Source organism: Esox lucius, chromosome 11 (assembly GCF_011004845.1).
Source record: "Esox lucius isolate fEsoLuc1 chromosome 11, fEsoLuc1.pri, whole genome shotgun sequence".
Classification (NCBI taxonomy): Eukaryota; Metazoa; Chordata; class Actinopteri; order Esociformes; family Esocidae; genus Esox; species Esox lucius.
In genome coordinates this window covers 35059741-35085320 of record NC_047579.1, presented here as the reverse complement: position 1 = coordinate 35085320, position 25580 = coordinate 35059741, and the positions used below count along the sequence as shown (strand labels likewise).

General features: G+C 42.5%; 2 protein-coding genes across 3 annotated transcripts; both read left to right on the top strand.

The window, feature by feature from the left end:
• Positions 1-255: 255 nt before the first annotated feature.
• Positions 256-13403, top strand: atad5a (ATPase family AAA domain containing 5a). Its single transcript, XM_010874468.5, has 23 exons — positions 256-668; positions 840-902; positions 999-2773; positions 3302-3365; positions 3465-3629; positions 3915-4056; positions 4150-4231; positions 4369-4550; positions 4746-4894; positions 5399-5549; positions 5671-5997; positions 6654-6753; positions 6925-7007; positions 7159-7295; positions 7699-7855; positions 8114-8293; positions 8482-8730; positions 9746-9810; positions 10002-10191; positions 10293-10447; positions 10780-11711; positions 11962-12117; positions 13102-13403. The coding sequence occupies exons 2-23, from the start codon at positions 849-851 to the stop codon at positions 13178-13180; spliced, it is 5574 nt and encodes a 1857-aa protein (XP_010872770.5). The 5' UTR covers positions 256-668; positions 840-848; the 3' UTR covers positions 13181-13403.
• A 1475-nt stretch (positions 13404-14878) lies between these two features.
• On the top strand, positions 14879-25168 carry adap2 (ArfGAP with dual PH domains 2). 2 transcript variants are annotated; one of them, XM_010874467.2, is made up of 11 exons: positions 14879-15153; positions 19701-19831; positions 20065-20156; positions 20557-20645; positions 20857-20969; positions 21396-21545; positions 21717-21800; positions 23685-23747; positions 23878-23955; positions 24271-24346; positions 24806-25168. In XM_010874467.2, exons 1-11 carry the CDS (start codon positions 15066-15068, stop codon positions 24832-24834), a joined length of 993 nt encoding a protein of 330 aa, XP_010872769.1. In that variant the 5' UTR covers positions 14879-15065; the 3' UTR covers positions 24835-25168. The 2 variants fall into 2 exon arrangements, with proteins under 2 accessions (XP_010872769.1, XP_010872768.1); XM_010874466.2 differs by having other exon boundaries at positions 24118-24346.
• Positions 25169-25580: the final 412 nt, after the last annotated feature.

Sequence of the window (25580 nt, the reverse complement as noted above, 5' to 3'; positions counted from 1 at the left end):
ATATAAGACAAAATAAGAACATCTGATTCACAAAATCGTATTTTTATTTATTTTTTTGCATTAAAATCTATGCACAGATTATGGGCTTTGTTTTATTGTGTGTTCTTGATAATAGTTTGAAAAAATTGCTGAAAATGATTCGTTGGGTGGAGCCCTGTTGTAAAAAAAACAAACCACTGTTCGTGACGTCTACACTCTCTGCCATTGTGATTGGTTGAATTGATGTCGCGGAAGGTCAAGTATTATTTGGCGCCCTTTGTACAAGAGTCAGGCGGTTTTTTGGAAGACTGAAGCCGAATTAACAATGTTATATACAGAATTATAGCTTATATATGTGTGTAATTCGTCGTTTGTAGCAAGTTATTTGTCGTTACCACTTGGTTGTGCGGTCTGCACGCGCGTGTTAGTGGAAGCAAGTTTTGAACAGCTAGCATGCCATCCAACAATAGTTTGAGTGGCATAGCTCACCTGCTACCGACCGTAGCCAGCTAACTAATGTTTTTAGGTCATTTATTTAGTTTGTTAGATACCTAGTTAGATATCAAACTAACAACTTTGCCACTGCACATGATGAATGTTCGCAAACTTTAGAGGTGTTGTCTTCAACACTAACTTTCAAGGGATAAGTAAGGAAAAGCTAACAAGTTGCTCAACACCACACTAAGCTGGTAAGTGTTCTTTCTTTTTTTTAGCTAACTATTGACCATACATAGCTGTCTATCAACCGGCCACATTTCGTTATCTTTCTACAGTATCTGCTTTTTGTTTTAAAATATGAGTATTTATTTCTTACGTTGGCCAAGAACTACTGCAACTAAAACCATGTAAATGTTTTTCAGGCCTTTGAAATGATGGCTGGTGTGGTTGCCATGGCATCTGTCATTGAAGACTTTGACACTCAGGTAAATTCTGTCTACAGTTGCCTTTCTCAAATCATTGAACTTTATGTTAGTTGCATCAATTTAATGATGGAGTGATAATCTATCCTTGATTTACAGTCATGCAAGAAATCGTGTAAAGATTCTGACTCACCAGCTGTCAAGACAATTGCAAACTACTTCTCACCGGTGTCCAAGGCAATGGAGAAACACTTCTCCCCACCCAGGTCCAACAACATCATGAATTACTTCAGCCGGAAGACTCCTCCAGTTATAGAGAAAGGGAGTACCGTCGAGCAGACTAAGGAGAACCAACTGGGACCCCAGTCCACTAAAGCACCTGCCAGAATAGACAGCCCGGTAACACAGCCTGCAAATCCTCCTCAGAAACGAGGCAGAAAGCCCAACAAGGCTGCCCGGGAGTTACATGTGCTGGATGCTGATGCAGGCTCAACTCAGACAGAGGACTATGTAGTGTTAGACTGTCCAGGGGACTGTGAGGGGTCAGAGGGCAAGCCAATGAGCAGCTGCTGTGGCATTCTGGGTAGTGACACGGCTGCCTTGCTTGCCCAGTTCAGTGCTGATGTTGGTATGGCTGGAGGCGCTGTGGATGACAATGAAATTGAATGTCTTAAGAAGGCTCAAAAAGATAAACCCCTGAGGGTGGATTCAAAAAATGAGATTGATACTAAGAAAAAGGAAAGTTGTGGCAGTTCTCCTAAAATCCATTGGAGAGGCAAGGTGAAACGTCAAAAACCTGCTCCAGAAAAGAAAACATGTATTAAGGCAAAAGCTAAGCAGCAAGAAGAGGAAAAAGATACAGAGGAGTGTGCGCCAGAGGTTCAGGAGTCTCAGCTGTCCTTGTGTGATGCAAGCATGGAGGTGAACCCTAGTGAGGAGTCTCAGCTGAATGGCAGCACTGTCACCATCTCCTTTAAGGACTTCCTGCAGAGTCAAGAGGAGGAGGAGGAGGTGGAGGAGGAGCAGCAGCAAGTGGAGGATGAAAGCAAAGTCGACCCAACGACAGAAAAGGATGACCTGGACAAGTGGGATGAACCCAAAGCCAGTAAACTGCATCTCCAGCAGATATCCCCTCCAACACTCACCGTCCAAGCTGAGGTGCACTCCATTTCCCCTGGCCTTGAGCCAGTCCGAGTCACAGAGAGAAGGGTGGCCTCCATCTTCTCCAGGGGAAAAGGAGTGGGCATCTCAGCAGCTGTAGAGATGAAGTCAGCGCCCTCTCCTTGTTCACAATCTAGACGGGATCTACTGACGGCCCCAAGGTGGAGGTCCAATGTGGTAATGCAGGAGGAAGACTTGGAGATTGACGTTGTCGAGTCTGAATCCTCACCCAAGTGCAACCAGATTGAGAGAAAGCAGTTCATGAGTGCCTTCAAACAACCAGCCAAGCCTGGCAAGGGCCCAGGGAAGCAGCCTGCGGACAAGGCCTCTCTGGAGGCTGCCGAGGACGGGCCCGATTCGTCTGTCCCAGTGGAAGACCCGCCAGGTAATAAAACAGCCAAGAAGATATGTCCCAGGCGAGGGAGGACGAAGGCCCTGGAGGAGGGGGCAGTTCCTCCCCCTGTGACAAAACAAGGCCCTGTGCCAGTGGAGACCGTTAGGGCAAAGACCGATGCTAAACCTGACGCAGAGTCCCCCACGTCCACCCCAACAACTGTTAGGAGGTCCCCCAGGGAAGGCCCCCGCAAGAAGACCCCTGTGGTCAATCAAACTGCCCCAGTGGTGAAAACAAAAAAAGAAATGGGGAAAGATGTTGCTGCTGTCACCGAGGACTGCCTGTTTCAGATGTCCACCCCAAAGTCTCACAAGTCTAAACGCAGGGTTTTCAGAGCACAAATGGTTTGTCCACCAGACGATACAAGAAGTCCCATCAGGTAAGATGTGACCAAAATGTGTCTAGTTTATCATGGCAGTTTTTTTTTTTGGAGGAGATTTGACCATGTAGAAAGTGGTTACTTTAGCCATTAGCCCTGTCCCACATTTGAACACCAGTGGTGTCCCTAAAACACTGACCAGTAAATATTTTATGCAACATTTGTCTGTTGTGTTTCTGAGCAATGCACCATACAGCCTTCTTGACAACAGTCTACATTTCAGTTTTATTTGAATCTTTTGTGTTTTTTTAGAAGGGCTTTCCTCCCTCCCCGCCCCATCACAGCCCAGTGTTTAATCAAACTCCCTCCCTGTCTAGCTTCTGCGTCCTGTTGGTCAGTAACAGAGAGGCAGCAGGCCTGGACATAGAGTGACTCGTCCACTATGGAGGCCTGTCCCTAGTCTGGACACGGTCTTAAAGGCATGACGATACATTACTGCGGACATGCAGACCTTTAAACAATAAAAATGTTGTATATTTTGGGGGTATTTCGTTTTTGTTTTAACCACTGTTGTCTCTCCGTCTTTAGGATGAAATTTACCAGAGTATTCCCAAGCACTATTTCTGCGGGTGGAATTGATTTAACTTCGAAGGTAATTATATATGTTGCAATTTGACCCAGTATAAAATGCAGACACTCCCTTTTGGCATATTTCTCTTCATCCTTAACCCATTTCAATCCTCTTGTTAAGGAATCAAGTGCGTCCAAGAAGAGAAAAAAGGCTAAGAAGTTGGTAGAGAAAGCCCGGGCAATGCAGCAGAGTAAGAAGGCCGCTGTGCGTAAGGAAGATCAGAGCTCCTCACGACGCTCCTCTCGTAGCCAGGTTTCCATCAAGAAAAGTTACAACACAGATGAGGTACATCAGTATTTTCGTAGAATGATTATTTCTCTTTTGGCTTGTAAGGTTTTCCTTTGTACGATTCTAGCCTCACAGAATGCAATGAGTTGCCTTCTGTACTATTCATGCTCCACTGATAACATGGATTTTAATGTAATTAGGAATAGTGTAGATAGTTTTCACTTTTCACGCCATTGGCAATGGTGAATGACAGAAAACACTTTAATTTAAGGTCAGTGATTTTAGGACTGAACATTGTGTAGTGTGTTCACAAAATAACCTGTTTTCATGTTGTTTGTGCAGGACTCGGTGGTCTGCCTGGAGGAAGAAAGCCAGGATGGCTTGGCTCAGACGGGCAAGGGGAAGAGCAGAGTTGAGAAACGTAGTCTTAACGATGTCTTGGGGAAAAAGGCACCCGCTAGCAAAGAGGCAAAGAATTCAGCAGGTACTTTACATCACTGTGGTTGGAATAAGGTCTGTTTACTATTAAGACAAAATTGAAAGGCCCTAACATTGTTTTATTTTGTCTTTCTGTCAGCTGTGGCGCCCAAAGTGGCACCCATGTTCCTTGGAAAAAAAGCACAGAGGACATCAGTCACATCCATCTTTGATGACAGCAGGTAATATTTTCCATAGTAGATTAGACTTAATACCTTATTATACGCCACATCTTTTGGTCTATGTTGTAAATGTAGTCAGAAACGTCCCATATGTCCATGGGCCTTACACCACTGTTGTCCCTTACCGTCTCTGCTAGCCATGATGGTTCTGACAACTCTCAAGACGATGAGCAGTTCAGAGCCCGCAGGGAGTTCCTGAAGAGTGGCCTCCCAGAGTCCATTAAAATGCAGAGGGCCAAGACTGCTGCCAACAAGGAGGCCTACACAGTGTCCTGCTCCTCCTTCCAGCCTGTAGTGCACGTCCTCCAGGCGCCACAGGGTCTGTTGGTGTCCATGCTAACATTTTCAATTTAAATGCTCTTGTTGTATGATGTGTGAATGGTGCCCCACGCCCTGTTAATGTTTGTCTTACACATGTCAGTTTTCAGCAGTTTTCTTATGTGAATTGGTGTGACATAGCCAGGATTTGAACCTGTCTGTATTAATCTATTTAAACGTCTTTGCCCTTTCCCAGACTGTCCTCTCTGGAATCTTCCATGGCCTGTCTCTCCTCTCTTACACTGCCTTAAGAAGCTTCCTAGTCTTCCATCAAACCAGCTTCCATCTCGCCCTGGTTTTGATTTCTTTAAGACTGAACCAGCCTCCAGAGCTCACTGTGAAAGGGTTTGTTTTGTTATTTTACACATTATTCATATTAGTGGTAACATTATTTACATTTTATAACATGCAATATTTGTTGGTAGATTTACTTGGCTTGAAGGTAGTCTAAGAGCATGTTGTGTATGTTTTCACAACATAGGCATTTACATTTTAGTCACTTAGCAGGCTCACTTATCCAGAGTGACTTGACAGTGCATGTTAGTAATTTTAAGAAGCCAGGTGGAACAACCAGACTACTCAGTAGTAGTAAATGTAGTTTCTCAGTAAAGTAGTAGTACATTTCTTAGTAAATGTAAACAGAAATGTTATATTTACTAAGAAACTCAAAGTGCAAAGCACAACCTCGCAGTTTTGGTCTTGTCTACCGTGCTTTAACAGTCTGAAAGTGAATGTCCAGACACTGTGTTTGAGTCTTTCATCTCACTCATCTATGTCTGCAGTGGTGTCGTGACAAGGTCATTTCAGTGAGTGTAACTGTTGATAACAGAATAAATTTGATGATGGCAGGGGTCAGGTTTCAGAGAGGAGTTCTCCGAGCCCACCCGTAAGCTGCTGATGGGGGAGATCAGTGCGTCCAACCCTTCTTTTCCAGTCCAGCGTTTTTTCACCCGCTTCCTGAAGAGGCGGGGTGACCACCTCCAGCAGTGCACCACCTCAGGTAACAGAATACCTCCCTCTGTTGGCTGGGATTTTCACCAGGATAAACGTGCTAATTGAGCTGCCAGTCTAACCCCACACCTTTACGATGCCTATGCCCACATCTTTACTCTCCTGCCTAGATCCAGAGTGTGTCACCCAGGTCCCTGGTGCCCCGGCATCAGCAGAGCCTTCGGGGGGGAAAAGGAAGAGGGTGGATGAGGGTGACGGGGCAGTGGGGAAGGTGGCCAAGAAGCTGAGGTCCCGTAGGTCCGATGAAGGCAAGAATATGGAGGTCAAAGGAGAGACCGCAACCCCCGAACTGGAGCCACCAAGGAGAGGGGGGCGTGGGAGGAGGCGCAAGCAGGAGGAGAAGGAGAAAGAAGAGACAAAAACTTTACACTGCTCTGAAACGGACCCTGTGATTGTCCTGGAGGACTCCCCGCTGGCTGACAACCCTGTGGCCGTGGGTAAGTTACTGTCAAGCCACCGTGTCTGTGAAGGCTACCTTCTGTTCACCATTCTTCACTAAAATATAATGGAGGATATTATACTTACAATAATACATTGGATTTTAAACGCCTTTCAAGAAACCTGAGGCCACTGTACAGCAGAAAACATAGAACACAAAACAACAAGGACCAGTAATCAAAGATAATAAGAATAGAAAATAAAATTAGGAAGCACCGCTTTGGTCTGTTTGAATAATGATTTAGTTTAGTTCTTGGCAAAATGGCAAACTGAGGGCCACATTTCCATGTTATTGCCTCCCTAACCTTCACCATATTAGTGATTTATTTCCTCATTCAACATGCACTTTTAAAGCACCAGGCAAGCTCTGTACATATCATAGATTGGTTGACATTTTAAAATAATTTTTCTGTACATTAAAACAATCTTAGTTGATGGACCACAGTAACAAAAATTGCAGATCGTTTATTTGGAATCCATTATCGACTCGTCACTTGACCCTGAGCGATATTTGATGCATTTTGAGTCACTTATTTGGTTGATGAACTTTATAGTGTGGTAGCCAAACCTTAGCTGAGGGCAGTGTTGGATATTTCAAGTTGCTGGTTTCCTCTTCTCCATGACATTGGTTATAGTTGCTGCTTTTTTATTCCAGCTGACTTTGTAAAAGAAGACGTGTTGTGGACAGAGAAGTACCAGCCACAGCACTCCAGTGACATCATAGGAAACACTGCCTCCGTTAGAAGGCTGCACAGGTAAGGACTGAACCACTGTGTAGATCACCAGGTGTACTAGAGACGCAGTTGGCTTTACATGTGTTTTACGGAAAAGCTATCAATTAGTGGTTTTATTAGCTTGATTGGCTTTCCTTGTATGTTTCTTTTAATAATCGGTCAAGTAATGTTGAATATCCATCCCATTTTCAGTTGGCTGAAAGAATGGAAGCTCAGAGCTGACCGGGAAGAGAGGAAAAAGCAGAAGGAAAAGAAACAGGAGGAAGACAGCAATGGTAAACAGACATCTCTGAAAATGCTGGCGCCCTGCTGTTGTTTTTTTTACTAGTATTTTTAGATGGCACAATAAATGTTTGAGCACAAAATCCGGTTTTGACAAAAAGTATTGTCCTATAACAGCCTGCCTTTTTTCTCTGGTGAAAACAGACTCCTGGGACACCGAGGATGTGGATTCTCAGGAGGGGGAGGAGCTAATACCCTGTAATACCCTGCTGATCACTGGTCCCACGGGGGTGGGCAAGACCGCTGCCGTTTACGCCTGTGCCCATGAGCTCGGCTTCAAGGTTCCTTCACACTTCACTATTCTAACTGTTGTCCTGAAGCAATGTTGTTGCAAGCAAATTTTCACTCCCTTTCCTGGTCACCTTTTTTCCCATGTATTTACACAGCATCCGTAGCCTATTGGTCTATTGTTTTTATGTACGGATTTGTATTTATTCTGGTCACTGTGTGCTTCAGTACCAAAAGAACAGGCACAATATGTGTACTGTTATGCCCCTAGTTTCTGCTGAATATAAACTTAAATAAATGTTGCGTATTTCTCAACCCAGCTGTGTGTGTCCTATGGAAGTGAAGTGAAGTGTCATTTTGCATGTTCAAAGTGCCTTTATTGTCCCTGATGACTTTCCCCTGAAATGACAGTTAATTCCATGTCTTGGTCTCTGTCTAACCTGTTCCCACCCTTAGGTGTTTGAGGTAAACGCTTCATCCCAGCGCAACGGCCGTCAGATCCTGTCCCAACTGAAGGAGGCCACCCAGTCCCACCAGGTGGACATCCAGGGGGTCAATGCCAACAAGCCATGCTACTTCAACAGCTTCAGCAGCAGAGCTGCATCCTCACCACGTGAGTGTGGACCCCACTGGCCTTTCTTTTCAACCAGATTCTCCTTTAATAAGTGACTTTCCTAGCGACCAGTAAAATAATTATTTGTTCAGCTTGAGATGCTTGGGCAGCACACACACATGCCTTGTTCTTCCGCGTGTGTGGCATGTCAGGTTTCCGGTTGCATGCGTGTTACGTTATGATTTTACCTATGGTGTTTACAATAGGATTACACAAAATCGATGTTCACAGGTTATTATTCTTCACTTCCTATCCCAGGAAAGGTGAACTCTCCTGGAAGGGTGGTGTCCTCTCCCAGGAAGCCCCCCCAGTCCCCACGTGGTGTCAAGAGAGGAAGCCTGGCTCCCACTTCCCTAGCCAACTTCTTCAAAACAGGCAGACCTGGTCCCACTAACAAGGAACCTACCAGTGCCAGCAAAATCAAGAAGCAGCCATCAGGTTAGAATGAAATCCTTTTCCTTCTGTACGTTTCTGTCCCACTGTTTACTTTCTTATTCAAAACCCAACAGGTGAATACAATGTGCACTGTAAGCCCAGACATGCAAAGGAGCTTTATGCCTTTTAATTACTGATTTGACTTAAATTACGTAAGTCACCTCTATCTCTATGAATGTATTTCTACCTAGCGGCTCCCAAGAGGACCAGTAAAGCCCAAGAGAGCTCCAGTAAGACTAAAGAACCTCAGACGGACCCATCAGCACCCACAGTCACCAAGGTCTCCTCGGTCCCCAGTGATGAGCAAAGCAAGAAGACCGCCACCTCGCTTATTCTCTTTGAGGAGGTGGATGTCATCTTTGACGATGACTCTGGGTTCCTGGCCGCCATCAAAACGTTCATGACCACTACCAAGAGGCCGGTGATTCTCACTACCAGTGGTGGGTGGTTCACTCATTGTTCTATGGATGTACACTGTTAAAGGGTCCCTGAGTCCTGCGTCTAAACAATGACATGATCCTCCTCATCTTCCCTTAATGAACGTGACCGGTACAGTACTAGCATGTCCGGGGTGGTTTAGGGTTGGAATGGTACAGTACTAGCATGTCCGGGGTGGTTTAGGGTTGGAATGGTACAGTACTAGCATGTCCGGGGTGGTTTAGGGTTGGAATGGTACAGTACTAGTGTGTCCAGGGTGGTTTAGGGTTGGAATGGTACAGTACTAGCATGTCCGGGGTGGTTTAGGGTTGGAATGGTACAGTACTAGCATGTCCGGGGTGGTTTAGGGTTGGGATGGTACAGTACTAGTGTGTCCGGGGTGGTTTAGGGTTGGAATGGTACAGTACTAGTGTGTCCAGGGTGGTTTAGGGTTGGAATGGTACAGTACTAGTGTGTCCAGGGTGGTTTAGGGTTGGGATGGTACAGTACTAGTGTGTCCAGGGTGGTTTAGGGTTGGGATGGTACAGTACTAGTGTGTCCAGGGTGGTTTAGGGTTGGGATGGTACAGTACTAGTGTGTCCAGAGTGGTTTAGGGTTGGAGTGGTACGGTACTGTGAGTGTAAGGAGATCACAAATAATTGTAAACTGATAGACGGACCTGTGAGAAAGTTTAAATGAGGAATATGTCAGTCACATTCATTTGGTAGAAATAGTATTTGAAATATTAATTTAAAACATTACCTGCAGATGTCTACTGGTAATTCTTATTTCTATGCTAGTAGTAAAGTACATTTTTTAAATACTAGTTAAAAAGGACTCCATTCCATTGATTAGTTAGAGGCTGTAGTGTACATTTTGTTCTAATTCTGTTTAGATTACATTTTGATTAGAAGACAAGCTAAAATGTGGCAGTTCACGGGAAAGAAAAAGAAAATGTAAATGAGTGTCATTTTTTGCCTCCCTACACTATGGCCTGTGCTGTGACCTTCATCTAAATCACGTTTTCTCATCCTATAGATCCCACCTTCTGTAACATGTTTGACGGCTACTTTGAGGAAATTAATTTCAAAACGCCCTCCACGGTAGGAAAGACCTTTGTTCTAAAAACAAACGGCATTGCTTTTCTGTTCTGTGTCCTACACACACCTAGAAAATGTAAATCTTGATGGGCTCATTCTGGTATTGTTAACCTGGAAATAAAATGACTACACTGACATTGCCACTCAAATCAATGTTACTGCTGTTGTCGTAACACCCCGTTTGGCCCGTGCAGGTGAATGTGAGCAGCTACCTCCAGCTGCTGTGTCTGGCTGAGAACATGCGTCTTGACGCCGGTGACATCTCCTCTCTGCTCCACCTAAATGGCTGTGACATACGCCAGAGTCTCATGCACCTGCAGTTTTGGAGCCGCTCCGCAGGGGGGCGACCGCTTCCACGTCCACTCCAGTGTTCAACCCCCACAGGTGAGGACGGCTCCAACGCCTTCGTTGTCTATAAAGACTCTGTCTCAAGGCTGACTTGGTGATATGTTTATTTAAAAAACATGTTGTATATTCAACGATAGAACGCCAGCCAACAGCGGAACCAGTGGTGAGGGCTGAGGAGTGTGAGCGGCTGACCCCGGGAGAACCTCTGCCCCGCTGTGACACGGGCTGCACCGAGAACGTATTGGGGCTGTTCGACATGGAGCCGCGAAGGGATCTGCCGGACCTACTCAAGGTTGGTGGTTGACGTCCGTCTCACGCCTCCCTGATGCCTTGGCGGCGCAGTCGAGATCTCTCAGGAGTCTACCCCGTGCCGATCCAGGATCACCGTTTCTTATCTTCTCTGTCTAGATGTTTTACGGAATTATGACCTCCGTTGTTGTTGTTGTTACCTCCCCAAAAATGCATTCGTATCATGGTGAGGATCTGCCGTGCTCGTTAAAGTCCCATGTCTTCAAAAATGGGTTGGCGACATGAAAAACAGTATGGGACTCTAGCAATGATGGACGTATAAAGACAAATTCCCTAGTATAGTTTTTAAGCGGCTGCGCTGTGTTGTCTCCCCAGAGCCCGTCTGCAGTGGAGCCAGCCTGCTGGGAGCTGCTGACCACCAGCCGGAGGAGAGGACTGGATCTGCTCTACTCCAACATGGAGGCCCTGCTTCCCCTACCCACCACACACCTCACTGTCACAACCCAAAGAACGCACCAGGAAGTGAAAAACCGTCCAAAAGAAGAGCCCAGCGCGGATCCACAGGATGTTTCCCCTGGTATTGGTAGTGTGAAGCCAGAGACTGATTCAATGCCACAGAAGCCCAGCAGTGACTTGCTACAACAGGTGGTGGGGGGGTCCGAGACGGACGAGAGCCCCGTGAAGGTGTCCTCCAGGGTGAAGAGGAGGAAGAAGCAGGGTACCCGAAAGGACCAGGACCCGTTTCTCTCCGACTCTGATTCGGATGACACCTTCCTCTCCCTCCGCAGACCCTCTCAGGGTGTCCCCCAGGTACAGACCGCCTGGCTGCTGGGGGACAGTCAGGACTTAGCCTCGGTGAAGAGGAGGAGGTTGTCCTTGACTCCAGAGCAGAGGCTGAAGAGCCGGCCGGTGTCCAGCTGCCTGGGCTCCATGGCCGAGTTCTTTGACCACGTGTCCCTCCTGGACTCCTGTCTCCGCCTCCACGACTCACCTCCACGCGAAGGCAAAGACCTGTACAGGACGTTTGGCCCGAGGGCCCACATCGAGACAAAAGACGGGATGACTGACGAGCCCAGGGAGGAGTTCAACACTGGGAGCTGGGTAGTGGGGGAGAGAGCCGGGGAGATCCAGACTGCGGTGGAGGCTTTGAGCTTTCAGAGGTGCAGGGTCGGGGTGGAGGCGGCATGGGATGAAGCCCAGGGTTTGGAGGAGGAGCTTAGGAAGGAGGCTGTGACAGAGCTCACACTCCCTGTGGCTCCACACAGACAAGGTTTCAGACTCACTCAGGATAGCCTCTGTGAACCCACGTGAGTCTTTGTACTTCATTATGTCTGGCTTATAAGAAACAGTTGGCAGGGTGTTGATATAATGTGATAGATCCTTTATAAAAGCGTATTCAAATAATTGTGCTTGTTATTAATTCGATCAGTGGGTTTAATTGTATTCTTAACCATTTCTTCCAATAAACCTTCATATGCTTGATGTTGGATACATCAAACATCCCATCTGAGTAAATACATGTGGCCTTTTTTTAACCTTATGTTGTTGTTGCTTCAGGGTTCTGCAGAGGAGGAGGGAGGTCCAAGAGGTTCTACCAGCCCGGGTGGCAGGCGCGCTGGGTAACAGACTGGCTGCTGCCTTGGACTTCCTGCCGTGCCTCCGGGCCATCTGCAGATCAGAGACGCTAAAGGAGCAGGGCAAGGTGAAACGCAGGTGAGAAGTCAGGGTGAAGGTGGATGTCTGGAATATAGTTAAACAGGGGGCATTCAAAGTGTCATTTTGTATGCAGTGATATCTAGAGATCAGGATTTGGCTGGAAACTAAAGTTTGCTTGTTTGTTTTTCTTGTCTCCAATATGAAGCGTTCATGTATTTCTTTCTGTAAGGTTTGTGGAATGCAGTTTCTAAAGGTTTCCTGACAAAATGCATGACAAAAATTTGACAGAAACAAATTCAAAGTTACAACCAGCCTTACTTAGAATTTTATTTATGGTTGCCATAAAAAAAAAAATTGCAGCGGTAGTGAATATAACTGTTGGAGCTAAGAACTAATCTAGCTACAATTATATATCACCCTAACAAGGAAAACCAGACTCTATATGGCAATTTCTAACTGAGGTGTGTGTTTTGTCTATTGCTCAATGTAATCAAAATGAATAAATAATAATTGTATGGTTAGCAAAAATACATTGAACATGCCTTGTAACTAGGCCTAGTTAGTCCCTATTTATGATATAAATCCACTATGTATTATTTTGTGTTTTGAATGTTGCCGTGAAATAAGCGGCAACAATAGACTACAGGGAATTTGCTAGACATGCACATGTTGTGACCTACAGTAAGACATAGCTGGCAGGATAGTTGATGCTGGTCAAAGCATGATCAATATAATTAACAAATTATATTGCTTGGTTTTCAAACAAATATTACAATGAGTTTGTAAATAAGAAGTTTTGTGCATTTTGTTTCCTCCAGCCCTTTGGCGTGATGCAATATTTAGTAAGGCTGGTAATGACAGCACAAACTGGCAGTGGCAGTGATCATACTTGCTTTGACAACGTGCTGTTAATGAATGCAGCTGAGGGGACAGAGTTCCTACATCCTCTAGGTTGTCTGAGTCAAAATGGCAATATTCAAATGTTCATGACACTTATTAGATGGAAAATAAAGTGAAAATATGTATTTGCCCCCCACCCAGGTTCCTTCACTACCTGAACGCCATTCACCTGGACCTTCCAAAGAACACCCTACAACACCTAGCAGAAGCCTTCCCATGAACTGGAGACTAGTGTTTGTCAAATAGGGAGTTGAAGGACATGCAGGTCAGACATTTGAGGCTTGATATATGAATATCAATGCTTAGAAATCAACCTGATCATTTGCCTCAGGACCTCATTAACATGCATTATGTACCTCTGGCCTGTGATGAGAGCTGCAACTCTGTTTCCCTTGGCAATATCTATTTGTACTGTACATTTATATAAAAAGAGTTTGTTTTTATCTGTTTAGTATGTTGGTTTTTTTTGTCATTTTTTTTTATTCTGCTTTGCATTTTGTGAAGCATTTCTTTAATAAATTAGAATTTTTGCTGTTTTAGATAAAATTATTTTTAAACTTTAAGATGTTACCTATGTGCATGTAAAATATTTTTTGGAGATTTTCATTTTCTACAAAGGGTGTGTGGATTTGATGCAAAAAGCAAAATCCTTTTCATGCGCTCCATGCTTTTTTCTGTTTTTATATAATATAACGGCCATGAACTTTACTAGTCATGTTATTTTCACACATCAGTGTCTACATTCTTTTGGGTTAAAACATTTTAGTATATCTTATTTAGTGGTAGGATTTTGCAGTCCTAGTTAGATGATGTACTTTTATTCACTTTTAAAATTGGAAGGGAATGCAGTGCAATCACTATTCAAAATACATTGTTACAGAAATGATAAATTCATTGCCATTTTTGCAACATACAGACTCTATAAGACCCCTTACTCTAACTGCCAACAGTTTAGCAAAGTACTGTATTCCAGCGAAGTTACTCTGCATGAACTCCCACTTATGTCCTCCTTGTTGTAGTAACCCAGTGTGTGCTGTGGTATCTGGCATCAAGACATAAGCAGCAGATCCTTCAAGTCCTGTTAGTTGTGAGGTGGCGCCGGGGACTTATTGGTACAGCGCATCCCACAGATGCTCAATCTGATTGAGGTCTGGGGAATTTGGAGGCCAAGTCAACACCAACTCTTCATGTTCCTCAAACCATTCCCTGGCAGTATGGCAAGCCGCATTTTCCTACTGAAAGGGTATCGGGCGCCCGGCCAATGTTGAAGTCGCTCGGGTCTTTATTTCTGCCCATTTCCATCAGATGTCTATGAGAACTGATTGTTAGCTTACCCTTGAATCTACCCAGACCTTGATATGGGCCCTTGTTTTTGCTGAATTATAGATGCTACTGTTGATATATTTTAAAGCACACGCTCAAACAATTTTTATAAGGTCACATTGGTTTTATGTTTGGGAAGTATTTTTGAAATGTTGCTTGCATAAGGATTCAAACTCTATGCATTAATGCTAGAGGCACCTTTGACAGCAATGGCAGCTTTAGGTATTTTGGAGGCATCGGTGCAAAACCGTTTCCCCTCATTTCAGCTTGCTCGTTTGAGTATCAATCATAGACTGTATGGTATCAATCAGGAAAAAAAAATTGGTAAAATCAATGTCCCCTCACAATTATTGCTTTTTAGTGTCGTTTTACGTATCAGGTAGGCCTACATATTGTGACAGAAATCTTTGCATGTGTTACTTTTTTTACAGTAGCCTACTCACAAAGTGATGTAATGGGTATGTACAGTATGTTTATTAATATAAGCAAGTGTATATATAGATTATGCAAATGAAAATATACAAATCCGCTAACGCCCATAAGCAAACTAGCACGTGTGATGTTTTCATGTATGTAGAGTTATGCGGCAGTGGGAGGTCACAAATGAAAAATGACGTTAAGGCATTCATGCAATCTCATGATCCTCCATGGTCCAGGGCTCGTCTAATTTTAAGTTGACGTCAAAATGTTTGCTACTTTATTATGTTCGGTAAACTGGTAGCAAAACATCTGTCATTCACGATAAGGATTCATCAAGTCTCAGAGTAATACTTCTAAGAAAAATGGCGAACAAGGACAAAAACAAAAAGATTCTATTGGAATTGGGGAAACTACCAGACAACAATCTTTGCGCAGACTGTGGCGCGCCGGGTGAGTGTCAAAATGAGTCGGTCTCCGACCGGAGAACATTAAATACCATATAGTTGTTTTTCGTATGTATTAATGGCATGTTTTTTATCATTAAACATATTCAGGTCAAACAGTATATTACTGGGAATAGCATTTTGGTTCCCTTAAAATAGGCCAATCCTAATTTAACATCAGTAATATATTTTAAATATTTTAGGGTTATATTCAAGTTCCCCTGCATTGTGGAAAAAAAACACTGACTAATGGACACCAGGTAAACCCTGGTGAGTAGAAGAGCTGTTCTGTCCAGTTCACAAAACCTGCCCATTACTTGACTAAATTATCTGCGTGCTTGAAATGCTCTAAATAATAAAAACATGGATGATGGCCTTGATACTTCAAAGAGCATCTAGATGTCAGGATGGCAGATAGGTCAGTCAAATACTTTTTGCTCATATTGGTAGATTAATCACTGGGCATCTCCACCCAAAAGACATAATATTAATTAAAATAATTGAATTATATATATATGTATATGTACACTCACCTAAAGGATTATTAGGAACACCTGTTCAATTTCTCATTAATGCAATTATCTAATCAACCAATCACATGGCAGTTGCTTCAATGCATTTAGGGGTGTGGTCCTGGTCAAGACAATCTCCTGAACTCCAAATGGGATGGGTTACAGTTACTGGGATTTTCACGCACAACCATTTCTAGGGTTTACAAAGAATGGTGTGAAAAGGGATAAACATCCAGTATGCGGCAGTCCTGTGGGCGAAAATGCCTTGTTGATGCTAGAGGTCAGAGGAGAATGGGCCGACTGATTCAAGCTGATAGAAGAGCAACTTTGACTGAAATAACCACTCGTTACAATCGAGGTATGCAGCAAAGCATTTGTGAAGCCACAACACACAAAACCTTGAGGCGGATGGGCTACAACAGCAGAAGACCCCACCGGGTACCACTCATCTCCACTAAAAATAGGAAAAAGAGGCTACAATTTGCACAAGCTCACCAAAATCGGACAGTTGAAGACTGGAAGAATGTTGCCTGGTCTGATGAGTCTCGATTTCTGTTGAGACATTCCGATGGTAGAGTCAGAATTTGGCGTAAACAGAATGAGATCATGGATCCATCATGCCTTGTTACCACTGTGCAGGCTGGTGGTGGTGGTGTAATGGTGTGGGGGATGTTTTCTTGACACACTTTAGGCCCCTTAGTGCCAATTGGGCATCGTTTAAATGCCTACCTGACCATTGTTTCTGACCATGTCCATCCCTTTATGACCACCATGTACCCATCCTCTGATGGCTCCTTCCAGCAGGTTAATGCACCATGTCACAAAGCTCAAATAATTTCAAATTGGTTTCTTGAACATGACAATGAGTTCACTGTACTGAAATGGCCCCCACAGTCACCAGATCTCAACCCAATAGAGCATCTTTGGGATGTGGTGGAACGGGAGCTTCGTGCCCTGGATGTGCATCCCACATATCTCCATCAACTGCAAGATGCAATCCTATCAATATGGGCCAACATTTCTAAAGAATGCTTTCAGCACCTTGTTGAATCAATGCCATGTAGAATTAAGGCAGTTCTGAAGGCGTAAAGGGGTCAAACACAGTATTAATATGGTGTTCCTAATAATCCTTTAGGTGAGTGTATATGTATATATACAGGTGCTGGTCATACAATTTGAATATCATCAAAAAGTTGATTTATTTCAGTAATTCCATTCAAAAAGTGAAACTTGTATATTATATTCATTCATTACACACAGACTGATATATTTCAAATGATTATTTCTTTTAATCGTGATGATTATAACTGACAACTAATGAAAACCCCAAATTCAGTGTCTCAGAAAATTAGAATATTACTTAAGACCAATACAAAAAAATGATTTTTAGAAATGTTGGCCAACTGAAAAGTATGAACATGAAAAGTATGAGCATGTACCGCATTCAATACTTAGTTGGGGCTCCTTTTGCCAGAATTACTGCAGCAATGCGGCGAGGCATGGAGTCGATCAGTCTGTGGCACTGCTCAGGTGTTATGATAGCCCAGGTTGCTCTGATAGTGGCCTTCAGATCTTCTGCATTGTTGGGTCTGGCGTATCGCATCTTCCTCTTCACAATACCCCATTTTCTATAGGGTTAAGGTCAGGCGAGTTTGCTGGCCAATTAAGAACAGGGATACCATGATCCTTAAACCAGGTATTGGTAGCTTTGGCACTGTGTGCAGGTGCCAAGTCCTGTTGGAAAATGAAATCTGCATTTCCATAAAGTTGGTCAGCAGCAGGAAGCATGAAGTGCTCTAAAACGTCCTTGTAGACGGCTGCGTTTACCTTGGACCTCAGAAAACACAGTGGACCAACACCAGCAGATGACATGGCACCCCAAACCATCAGTGGAAACTTTACACTGGACTTCAAGCAACATGGATTCTGTGCCTCTCCTCTCTTCCTCCAGACTTTGGGACCTTGATTTCCAAAGGAAATGCAAAATGTACTTTCATCAGAGAACATAACTCAGCAGCAGTCCAGTCCTTTCTGTCTTTAGCCCAGACGAGACGCTTCTGACGCTGTGTCTTTTGAATGGGTTTTGTTTCACAATCCTCTCCAGGGTGCGGTTATCCCTATTGCTTGTACACTTTTTTTCTACCACATCTTTTCCTTCCCTTCGCCTTTCTATTAATGTGCTTGGACACAGAGCTCTGTGAACAGCCAGCCTCTTTAGCTATGACCTTTTGTGTCTTGCCCTCCTTGTGCAAGGTGTCAATGGTCGTCTTCTGGACAGCTGTCAAGTCAGCAGTCTTCCCCATGATTGTGGTGCCTACACAACTAGACTGAGAGACCATTTAAAGGCCTTTGCAGGTGTTTTGGGTTAATTAGCTGATTAGAGTGTGGCACCAGGTGTCTTCAATATTGAACCTTTTCACAATATTCAAATTTTCTGAGACACTGAATTTAGGGTTTTCATTAGTTGTCAGTTATAATCATCAAAATTAAAAGAAATAAACACTTGAAATATATCAGTCTGTGTGGAATGAATGTATAAATTATACAAGTTTCACTTTTTGAATGGAATTACTGAAATAAATCAACTTTTTGATGATATTCAAATTTTATGACCAGCACCTGTATATATACACCCAGTATCTCACAAAAGTGAGTACACCACTCACATTTTTGTAAATATTTGATTATACCTTCTCATGTGACAACACTGAAGAAATGACACTTTGCTACAATGTAAAGTAGTGAGTGTACAGCTTGTTTAACAGTGTACATTTGCTGTTCCCTCAAAATAACACAACACACAGCCATTAATGTCCAAACCGCTGGCAACCAATGTGAGTACACCCCTAAGTGAAAATGTCCAAATTGGGCCCAAAGTTTCAATATTTTGTGTGGCCACCATTATTTTCCAGCATTGCCTTAACCCTCGTGGGCATGGAGTTCACCAGAGCTTCACAGGTTGCCACTGGAGTACTCTTCCACTCCTCCATGATGACATCACAGAGCTGGTGGATGTTAGAGACCTTGCGCTCCTCCACCTTCCATTTGAGGATGCCACACAGATGCTCCATAGGGTTTAGGTCTGGAGACATGCTTGGCCAGTCCATCACCTTAAACCTCAGCTTCTTTAGCAAGGCAGTGGTCGTCTTGGAGGTGTGTTTGGGGTCGCTACCATGTTGGAATACTGCCCTGCGGCCCAGTCTTCTAAGGGAGGGGATCATGCTCTGCTTCAGTATGTCACATTACATATTGGCATTCATGGTTCCCTCAATGAATTGTAGCTCCCCAGTGCACTCATCCAGCACTCATCCAGCCCCAGACCATGACACTCCCACCACCATGCTTGACTGTAGGCAAGCCACACTTGACTTTGTACTCCTCACCTGGTTGCAGTCACACACACTTGACACTATCTGAACCAAATAGGTTTATCTTGGTTCCAGTAATTCATGTCCTTAGTCTGTTTGTGGGCTTTCTTGTGCATCATCTTTAGAAGAGGCTTCCTTCTGGGATGACAGCCATGCAGACCAATTTGATGCAGTGTGCCATGTTGAATTGCCAGTGACCAGTATGAGGGAGTGTGAGAGCGATAACACCATATTTAACACATCTGCTGCCCATTCACACCTGAGACCTTGTAACACGTCACATGACACCGGTTTTGTTGCCAGCCGTTTAGACATTAATGGCTGTGTGTTGTATTATTTTGAGGGGACAGCAAATTTACACTGTTATACAAGTTGTACACTCACTACATTGTAGCAAAGTGTCATTTCCTCAGTGTTGTCACATGAAAAGATATAATCAAATATTTGCAATAATGTGAGGGGTGTACTCACTTTTGTGAGATACTATATATATATATATATATATATATTATATATATAGTATTTACTGCCAGAGGACTGAGGTCATATCGGGTAAAGACTTCAGGAGTCACACTAATGCGATTCTCTGGGTACACAGGAAGCACTGTTTTTTTCTACAAGAGATTTTGAATGTCTATTTCTGGTAATCCTCACCCTATCTGCATACTATTTAGATCCGGACTGGGCATCCTATAACATTGGTGTGTTTGTTTGTCTGCACTGCTCTGGAGTACACCGCAACCTGCCCAGCATCAGCCGTGTTAAATCTATAAGGCTTGACTTCTGGGATGACAACCTAGTGGAGGTACTGTATGGAATCTGTTTCAGCAGTGGTCTCCATCAACCCTAGGAATGGGTACCAACATGGGTTTTCAGAATTTATTCCAGCCCCAGACTAGCCGCTTCATGCTGGACCTTGTGCTGGGCTGGATGTTTTAATTGAGTGACCACATGACAATTTTGCATTTCATTCTGCTGAACCACTGTGGTTTGACAAATAAATCTGTTATTTGTCTTCTTGTTGGTGTTCTTCTGAAGTTCATGAAATCCAAGGGAAATGCTACTGCCAGAGATGTTTATGAGAAAGCTGTCCCAGTATTTTACTACCGGCCCCAGCAAGGAGACTGTGCGTAAGTGATTCTATTACTAAGTTCCATTACTTTGTTGTTTAATGTCCTCAGTTCATCTTGCTGGTGGTAGAAACTAATGTCATTTGGAGAAGTTGCAGGGTGCCAAATCTCCACAGCAATGTGGGAAGGGAAAGGAAACTGTTTTGTACTGTTAAAAAAAAACTGAAGTGGAACCACAATGTAATTGAACATAGTTAAAACCAGTCAGTCAACTTTTGTCTCTCTCTTCCTTCCAATGGGAAATCGTTTGGTGTTTTTAATTATTTAAAAAGCAATATATGTATAAAGGCATTAGTCATGTTTTTTGTTTGTTATAAATGAAAAGCATGATCAGATAAACATTTTCTACAGTATGTTGACACATAACCTCAACAAAATATCTAATCCTTTTTAACCCTAGTGTCCTAAGGGAGCAATGGATAAGAGCTAAATATGAAAGGAGGGAATTTACAAGCGAGATAAAATATCCTCCATTGGCCTATACTACAGGTAACTGGCTTTACCGCTTGTCTGTGGATTCCAATGTCAGATTATGCTAACTGTGCCTGGTAGTTTTTTCCTCGTAGACAAGGAAGCCTGTTCTTGCCACAATGACACATCTATGGGTCTACTGCAGGGCATTTCTATTTAACAAGAATGCACTTTTATTTCTGATTTGCGGAAGCATGATTAAGAATACGTTTTACTGGGCTTCCTCTAGGTTTCTATGAAGGAATGCTTTGGAAAAAGGGGAAGGAGAAGGCACAGTTTCAGAAAAGGAAGTTTGTTCTGTCTGAGAAGGAATTCACCCTGGCTTACTACAACAAGGAGGATGTAAGTGGGAGATCACTGACATACTTGATGCAGAGTCACTTTGCTGGAGGAATACAGTACTTTGCTAAACTGTTTGTGGTTAGATACTTTAAAACTGTGATTGAATAAAAGCATTGTGCCCTTATGAGTTTTGCAGTATGAGTTATGTTTAAATATTTTTACTTGTGAATCCACTCTTAGGGTTCAATCCAGCTATTATTTTCTTAAACTAAATATCAAAAAGTACTTTAATAGGGTGGGTTTCAATAGTAAAAGATAAACAAAAGTAACTTGCAGAGACATTCTTCAAGCAGTAATCTTTCTAGCATTGTCTGCTGGTGGTCTGAGTAGAGACTAATGTTGGTAGGAGCCTAGTATAAATATTGTAATTGCTGACTGGCATTTCACTGGGTTTGCCTTCTTTTCATTGTCTCCTTGTGTTCTCAGCCGTCCAAAGCGCCCAAAGCGGTTATCTCCATCAAAGCCTTAAATGTGACCTTTCAACCTGAGAAGATTGGTCATGCCCACGGTCTGCAGATTACCTTCCCAGAAGATAGCCACTCCAGGAACCTTTATGTCTACCATGAGAGTGGAGAGGTGAAAATGTATTCCTACTTTGTGTAAAGCCAAGTTGGTTAGCTTTTTCTTCTAAAATCCTTTTTGTTCTTCTTGTATTTGCAGTTGGTAGAAGATATTTCAAGAGTATTATCCAATATAATTTGTATCCATGTGTAAGGCTTTCTAGTCTATCCTTTCTTCTGTTCTCAGGAGATTGTCACCTGGTTCAATGCCCTTCGAGCTGCTCGTTTTGCCTACCTGAAAACAGCATACCCCACAGGAAGTGATGCAGAGGTAAGAATTTTTATTTATTTCATAAAATTGAATGGTATAGCCCTTTATAAACCAATGCCTTACAGGAAGTTCTGCCAGTTACAGTTTTGAGATGTTGCTACATGATGTGAGAGAGATTCCCTTCTTCAAAATGTGTTCAAAATAGTTTTTTAAGTGGATATCTAAGAATGTATTTCTATTTTATTTTTCTTGCTCCATATTGCTTTCTCTTCTAATATCTATGTATATATATATAAATAAAATAAAAATAAAATATATATATATACACAAAAACATTACAAACTGCTATATAAAATGACATAGAACGCTAACAATAGAAACATTACAAACAGTGCTGTATAAAATGACAGAACGCTATCAATAGAAACATTACAAACAGTGCTATATAAAATGACAGAATGCTAACAACAGTGGACAGTTATGCACCATCTGGGAAGAATGACAGAAACAACAAAAAAGGGAAAAACCGCTGTAATGACCAACCAACTGGAATGTACAGTTATTGAAAGAGAACAGGCCTATGAGAACGTGTGTGTGAGTCTGTGTGTTTAGGATGCAACCTGACCGACCAAGCCAGAAATACAGTGTAAAGGCCACTCCACTGTCAACGCAAACCAAGTCTAGAACAAGGTGGCAGTGTTGTGACTCATCATGAAATGGGTGGCTTCTACATAAGTATGTAACATGGTATGCACCCTCAAGAGTGGGGACAGGGTCTCTATTGCACAGGTGGAATACATTTTTTTCTACAACAGCTGAAGAAAGACTGTAAAGACATGACCATTGAAGTCTCACTCAGTGAGCAAAACATCTGCGTTATCTGTGTCGTGATTGCATTGGGGGAAAACACTAGAAAAAATAGTATCTAGAAGGATCGTCAAGGTTGAATAACATTGCGGTGGATGGAATGCCTAAGTCTCCACATGAGACCTGAATGGTATCTGAGATGAAAGGGAGGAAAATAATAGAGGAAAGGATACTGAAAGTGGTTAAAATTCTAATATACAAGAATAAGGTGGCTGTTATAGAGAGAGCGATTCATTTTAAAGCAACACACCCCTTGTGGGGGCTTGGGCACCTGTGATCAAAATCAAGGTAGAAGTCGCAGACTGCGTTCCATCCAGCGCATAAGGATTCTGGTGTACCAGAATGAATACAGGAGAGGTGTTACTGTAAACATCCACAGCAATGTTCCTGTAGAGAGGACCTTAAAGATATACAGAACACAAAAATACTGGTTGCAGGTTCACCAGCCTCATCTAATGCCTATTCTTTTGGAGTCCTGCGATTGAGCACCAGTACTCAGTTTCTGGATGATGTGTATAAAATGCTGTACATGATGCATGTGTATCCATGTCAATAGGATATATTGCCCACAAAATAGGAGCTTTATTCAGAAAAGCCAAAGTACCAAAGGCATAACATGTAAAAGAGACCATTTCTAATGATTCGTTTCTAATGATTCCTGTAGTGATTCCTTGAAGATGTAGGTTATTTATAATGCAGGCACTGCAGTGATTCCATGAAGATGTAGGTTATTTATAATGTAGGCATTGTAGTGATTCCTTGAAGATGTAGTTTTTTATATAATGTAGACACTGTAGTGATTCCTTGAAGATGTAGGTTATTTATAATGTAGGCATTGTAGTAACTCCTTGAAGATGTAGGTTATTTATAATGTAGGTGCTGTGGTGATTCCTTGAAGATGTAGGTTATTTATAATGTAGACATTGTAGTGATTCCTTGAAGATGTAGGTTATTTATAATGTAGGCATTGTAGTGATTCCTTGAAGATGTAGGTTATTTATAATGTAGGCTCTATAGTGATGTCAAACTGATGAACCAAGGACATCAACAATTAGCAATTCATTTCTATTTTGACAGCTGATACCTAGAATTACCAGAAATTACCTCAAAGAAGGATACATGGAGAAGACAGGTCCTATGGTATGTATGTAACCCTCCTGTGAATATCATGGTAATAAATGTTGAATGTAATAGAAAATACAAGTATTTTTGTTTTCATTAACATGTTTTGCATCTACACCTGATGACATATATTTGTATTTATTCATAGCAAAAAGAGCAATTCAAAAAGAGATGGTTCATCTTGGACTATCAAGACAGGAAGCTCCTTTACTTCAAAAGTCCACTGGTAAGATAGGAGGTCTGTGAGTGTGTATTTCTGTCTGTGTGTGTGAGTGTACATCACATACTGTTTGTCCTTATTAATCATCTGAATGTGTTGGGGGATGGGGTTTGTGTGTGTGTGGATGTGTGTCTGTCTGCATAATTTGTGGGTGTTCATCTACAACAGGACTCTGAGGAACTAGGAGTAGCGTTTATTGGCACAGAGAACAATGGTTACTCTGTGGGTGAATGCATTCCCAAAGGGACCAGAGGCAACAGGTGGAAGTGTGGACTGACAGTGAAGACACCGGACCGTGTGTTTGTGTTCATGTGTGAGCAGGAGAGGGAGCAGAAAGAGTGGCTAGAGGCCTTCAGACTGGTCATCTCTAAACCCATGCAGCCCCAGGACTACACCAGTAAGAGCCATCATTCACACACATAAAAATGCACACACACACAGATTTTATGTCCTTGTGGGAACCTGAACCATAACTCTTACCCAAATATCCAGATTTCCTATCTACTTCTAAGGACTTACCACTTAACTTAAAGATTGATGCCTAAACCTAAAAGTGACCCCAATTCTAACACAATGCCTATATGATATGATATGTTTTACACTAAATCTAACGCCAAAGCTGTAAATAGCATTTTGCTTAGTGGGGAACTGCCAACACATATTTTTCAGGATTCCTTTCTTTGTGGGGACTTTAAGTCACCATAACCTATACATAGACCTGCATCACTCTGAGACTCACACATAAACATAAATTGGCATATATTGTACAGTATAGTATATGCCTTTAGTATATTATAGACACGTTCATACAAACATATGGTCATGAAACAACTATTTTCTGCCTTCTCTTGTACAGCGGAAGCCAACATCCGAAGACAGAGATGACTTTTTTATTGATGAAGGGGGAAATTAGGAGAATGGGAGACAGAACGTCCATCAACATTAGCAGTGATGGAAGAGCCAAAAAGGAGCAAACTCAGACTAAATAAGCAAATGGGCCTCTATCTAATCATACCTCTGTTACCTCTCTGATGCAAAGCCCACTCTGAAGACCATTACATGTGTGCATTGTAATTTATAGAGAACTGTATCATTATATTAAATGGATCAACCTTATTGAGAGCATAACCATAATTATATGACCTCCTAGTACTATATCTGGAACTGTGGCTTGTGTACATGCAATGTAAATGAAACCAAAGTAAAAGTTATTTGTGTAGACTCGTGAAATTGTGTAGACTACCTACAGGGCCTATTACAAAAATGCATATAGAGGTAAATAGATTTTAAGATTCTAACTCACATTGATATGAACACCAAGGAAAGAACACAACATTATATAAATAACAATAGCACAGTTTGTAATAACAATTACTTTTGCAGTCCTTATTACTTACAAGGTAAGTTTTGCCCACACAGATTAAATCTAGTTGACGACTAATAAATAAAGGGAGATTTCCACTGAGCTTGATTTTTTTGTCCAGGAATAGGCTTAATCTGTGTCTTCATCTTCATCAAATTACCTTTATTAATTTAGCCTTCCTTCATCAGTATTAGAAGTAGCACTAACCATTGTCAAGTCAATGGGAAGGTGCAGATTTTTCAAAGCTGAACATTTTTATTTAGTGTTG

Bases quoted from the DNA above. Each gene is read 5' to 3' on its own strand.
- atad5a (XM_010874468.5), top strand. From the start codon at position 849: ATGATGGCTGGTGTGGTTGCCATGGCATCTGTCATTGAAGACTTTGAC. The intron at 10,192-10,292 runs GTGAGGACGGCT...ATTCAACGATAG, and splicing joins CCAGTGTTCAACCCCCACAG to AACGCCAGCCAACAGCGGAA. The intron at 11,712-11,961 runs GTGAGTCTTTGT...TTGTTGCTTCAG, and splicing joins GATAGCCTCTGTGAACCCAC to GGTTCTGCAGAGGAGGAGGG.
- adap2 (XM_010874466.2), top strand. From the start codon at position 15,066: ATGGCGAACAAGGACAAAAACAAAAAGATTCTATTGGAATTGGGGAAA. The intron at 20,157-20,556 runs GTAAGTGATTCT...TTTTAACCCTAG, and splicing joins CCCCAGCAAGGAGACTGTGC to TGTCCTAAGGGAGCAATGGA. The intron at 21,801-23,684 runs GTAAGAATTTTT...CTATTTTGACAG, and splicing joins CCACAGGAAGTGATGCAGAG to CTGATACCTAGAATTACCAG.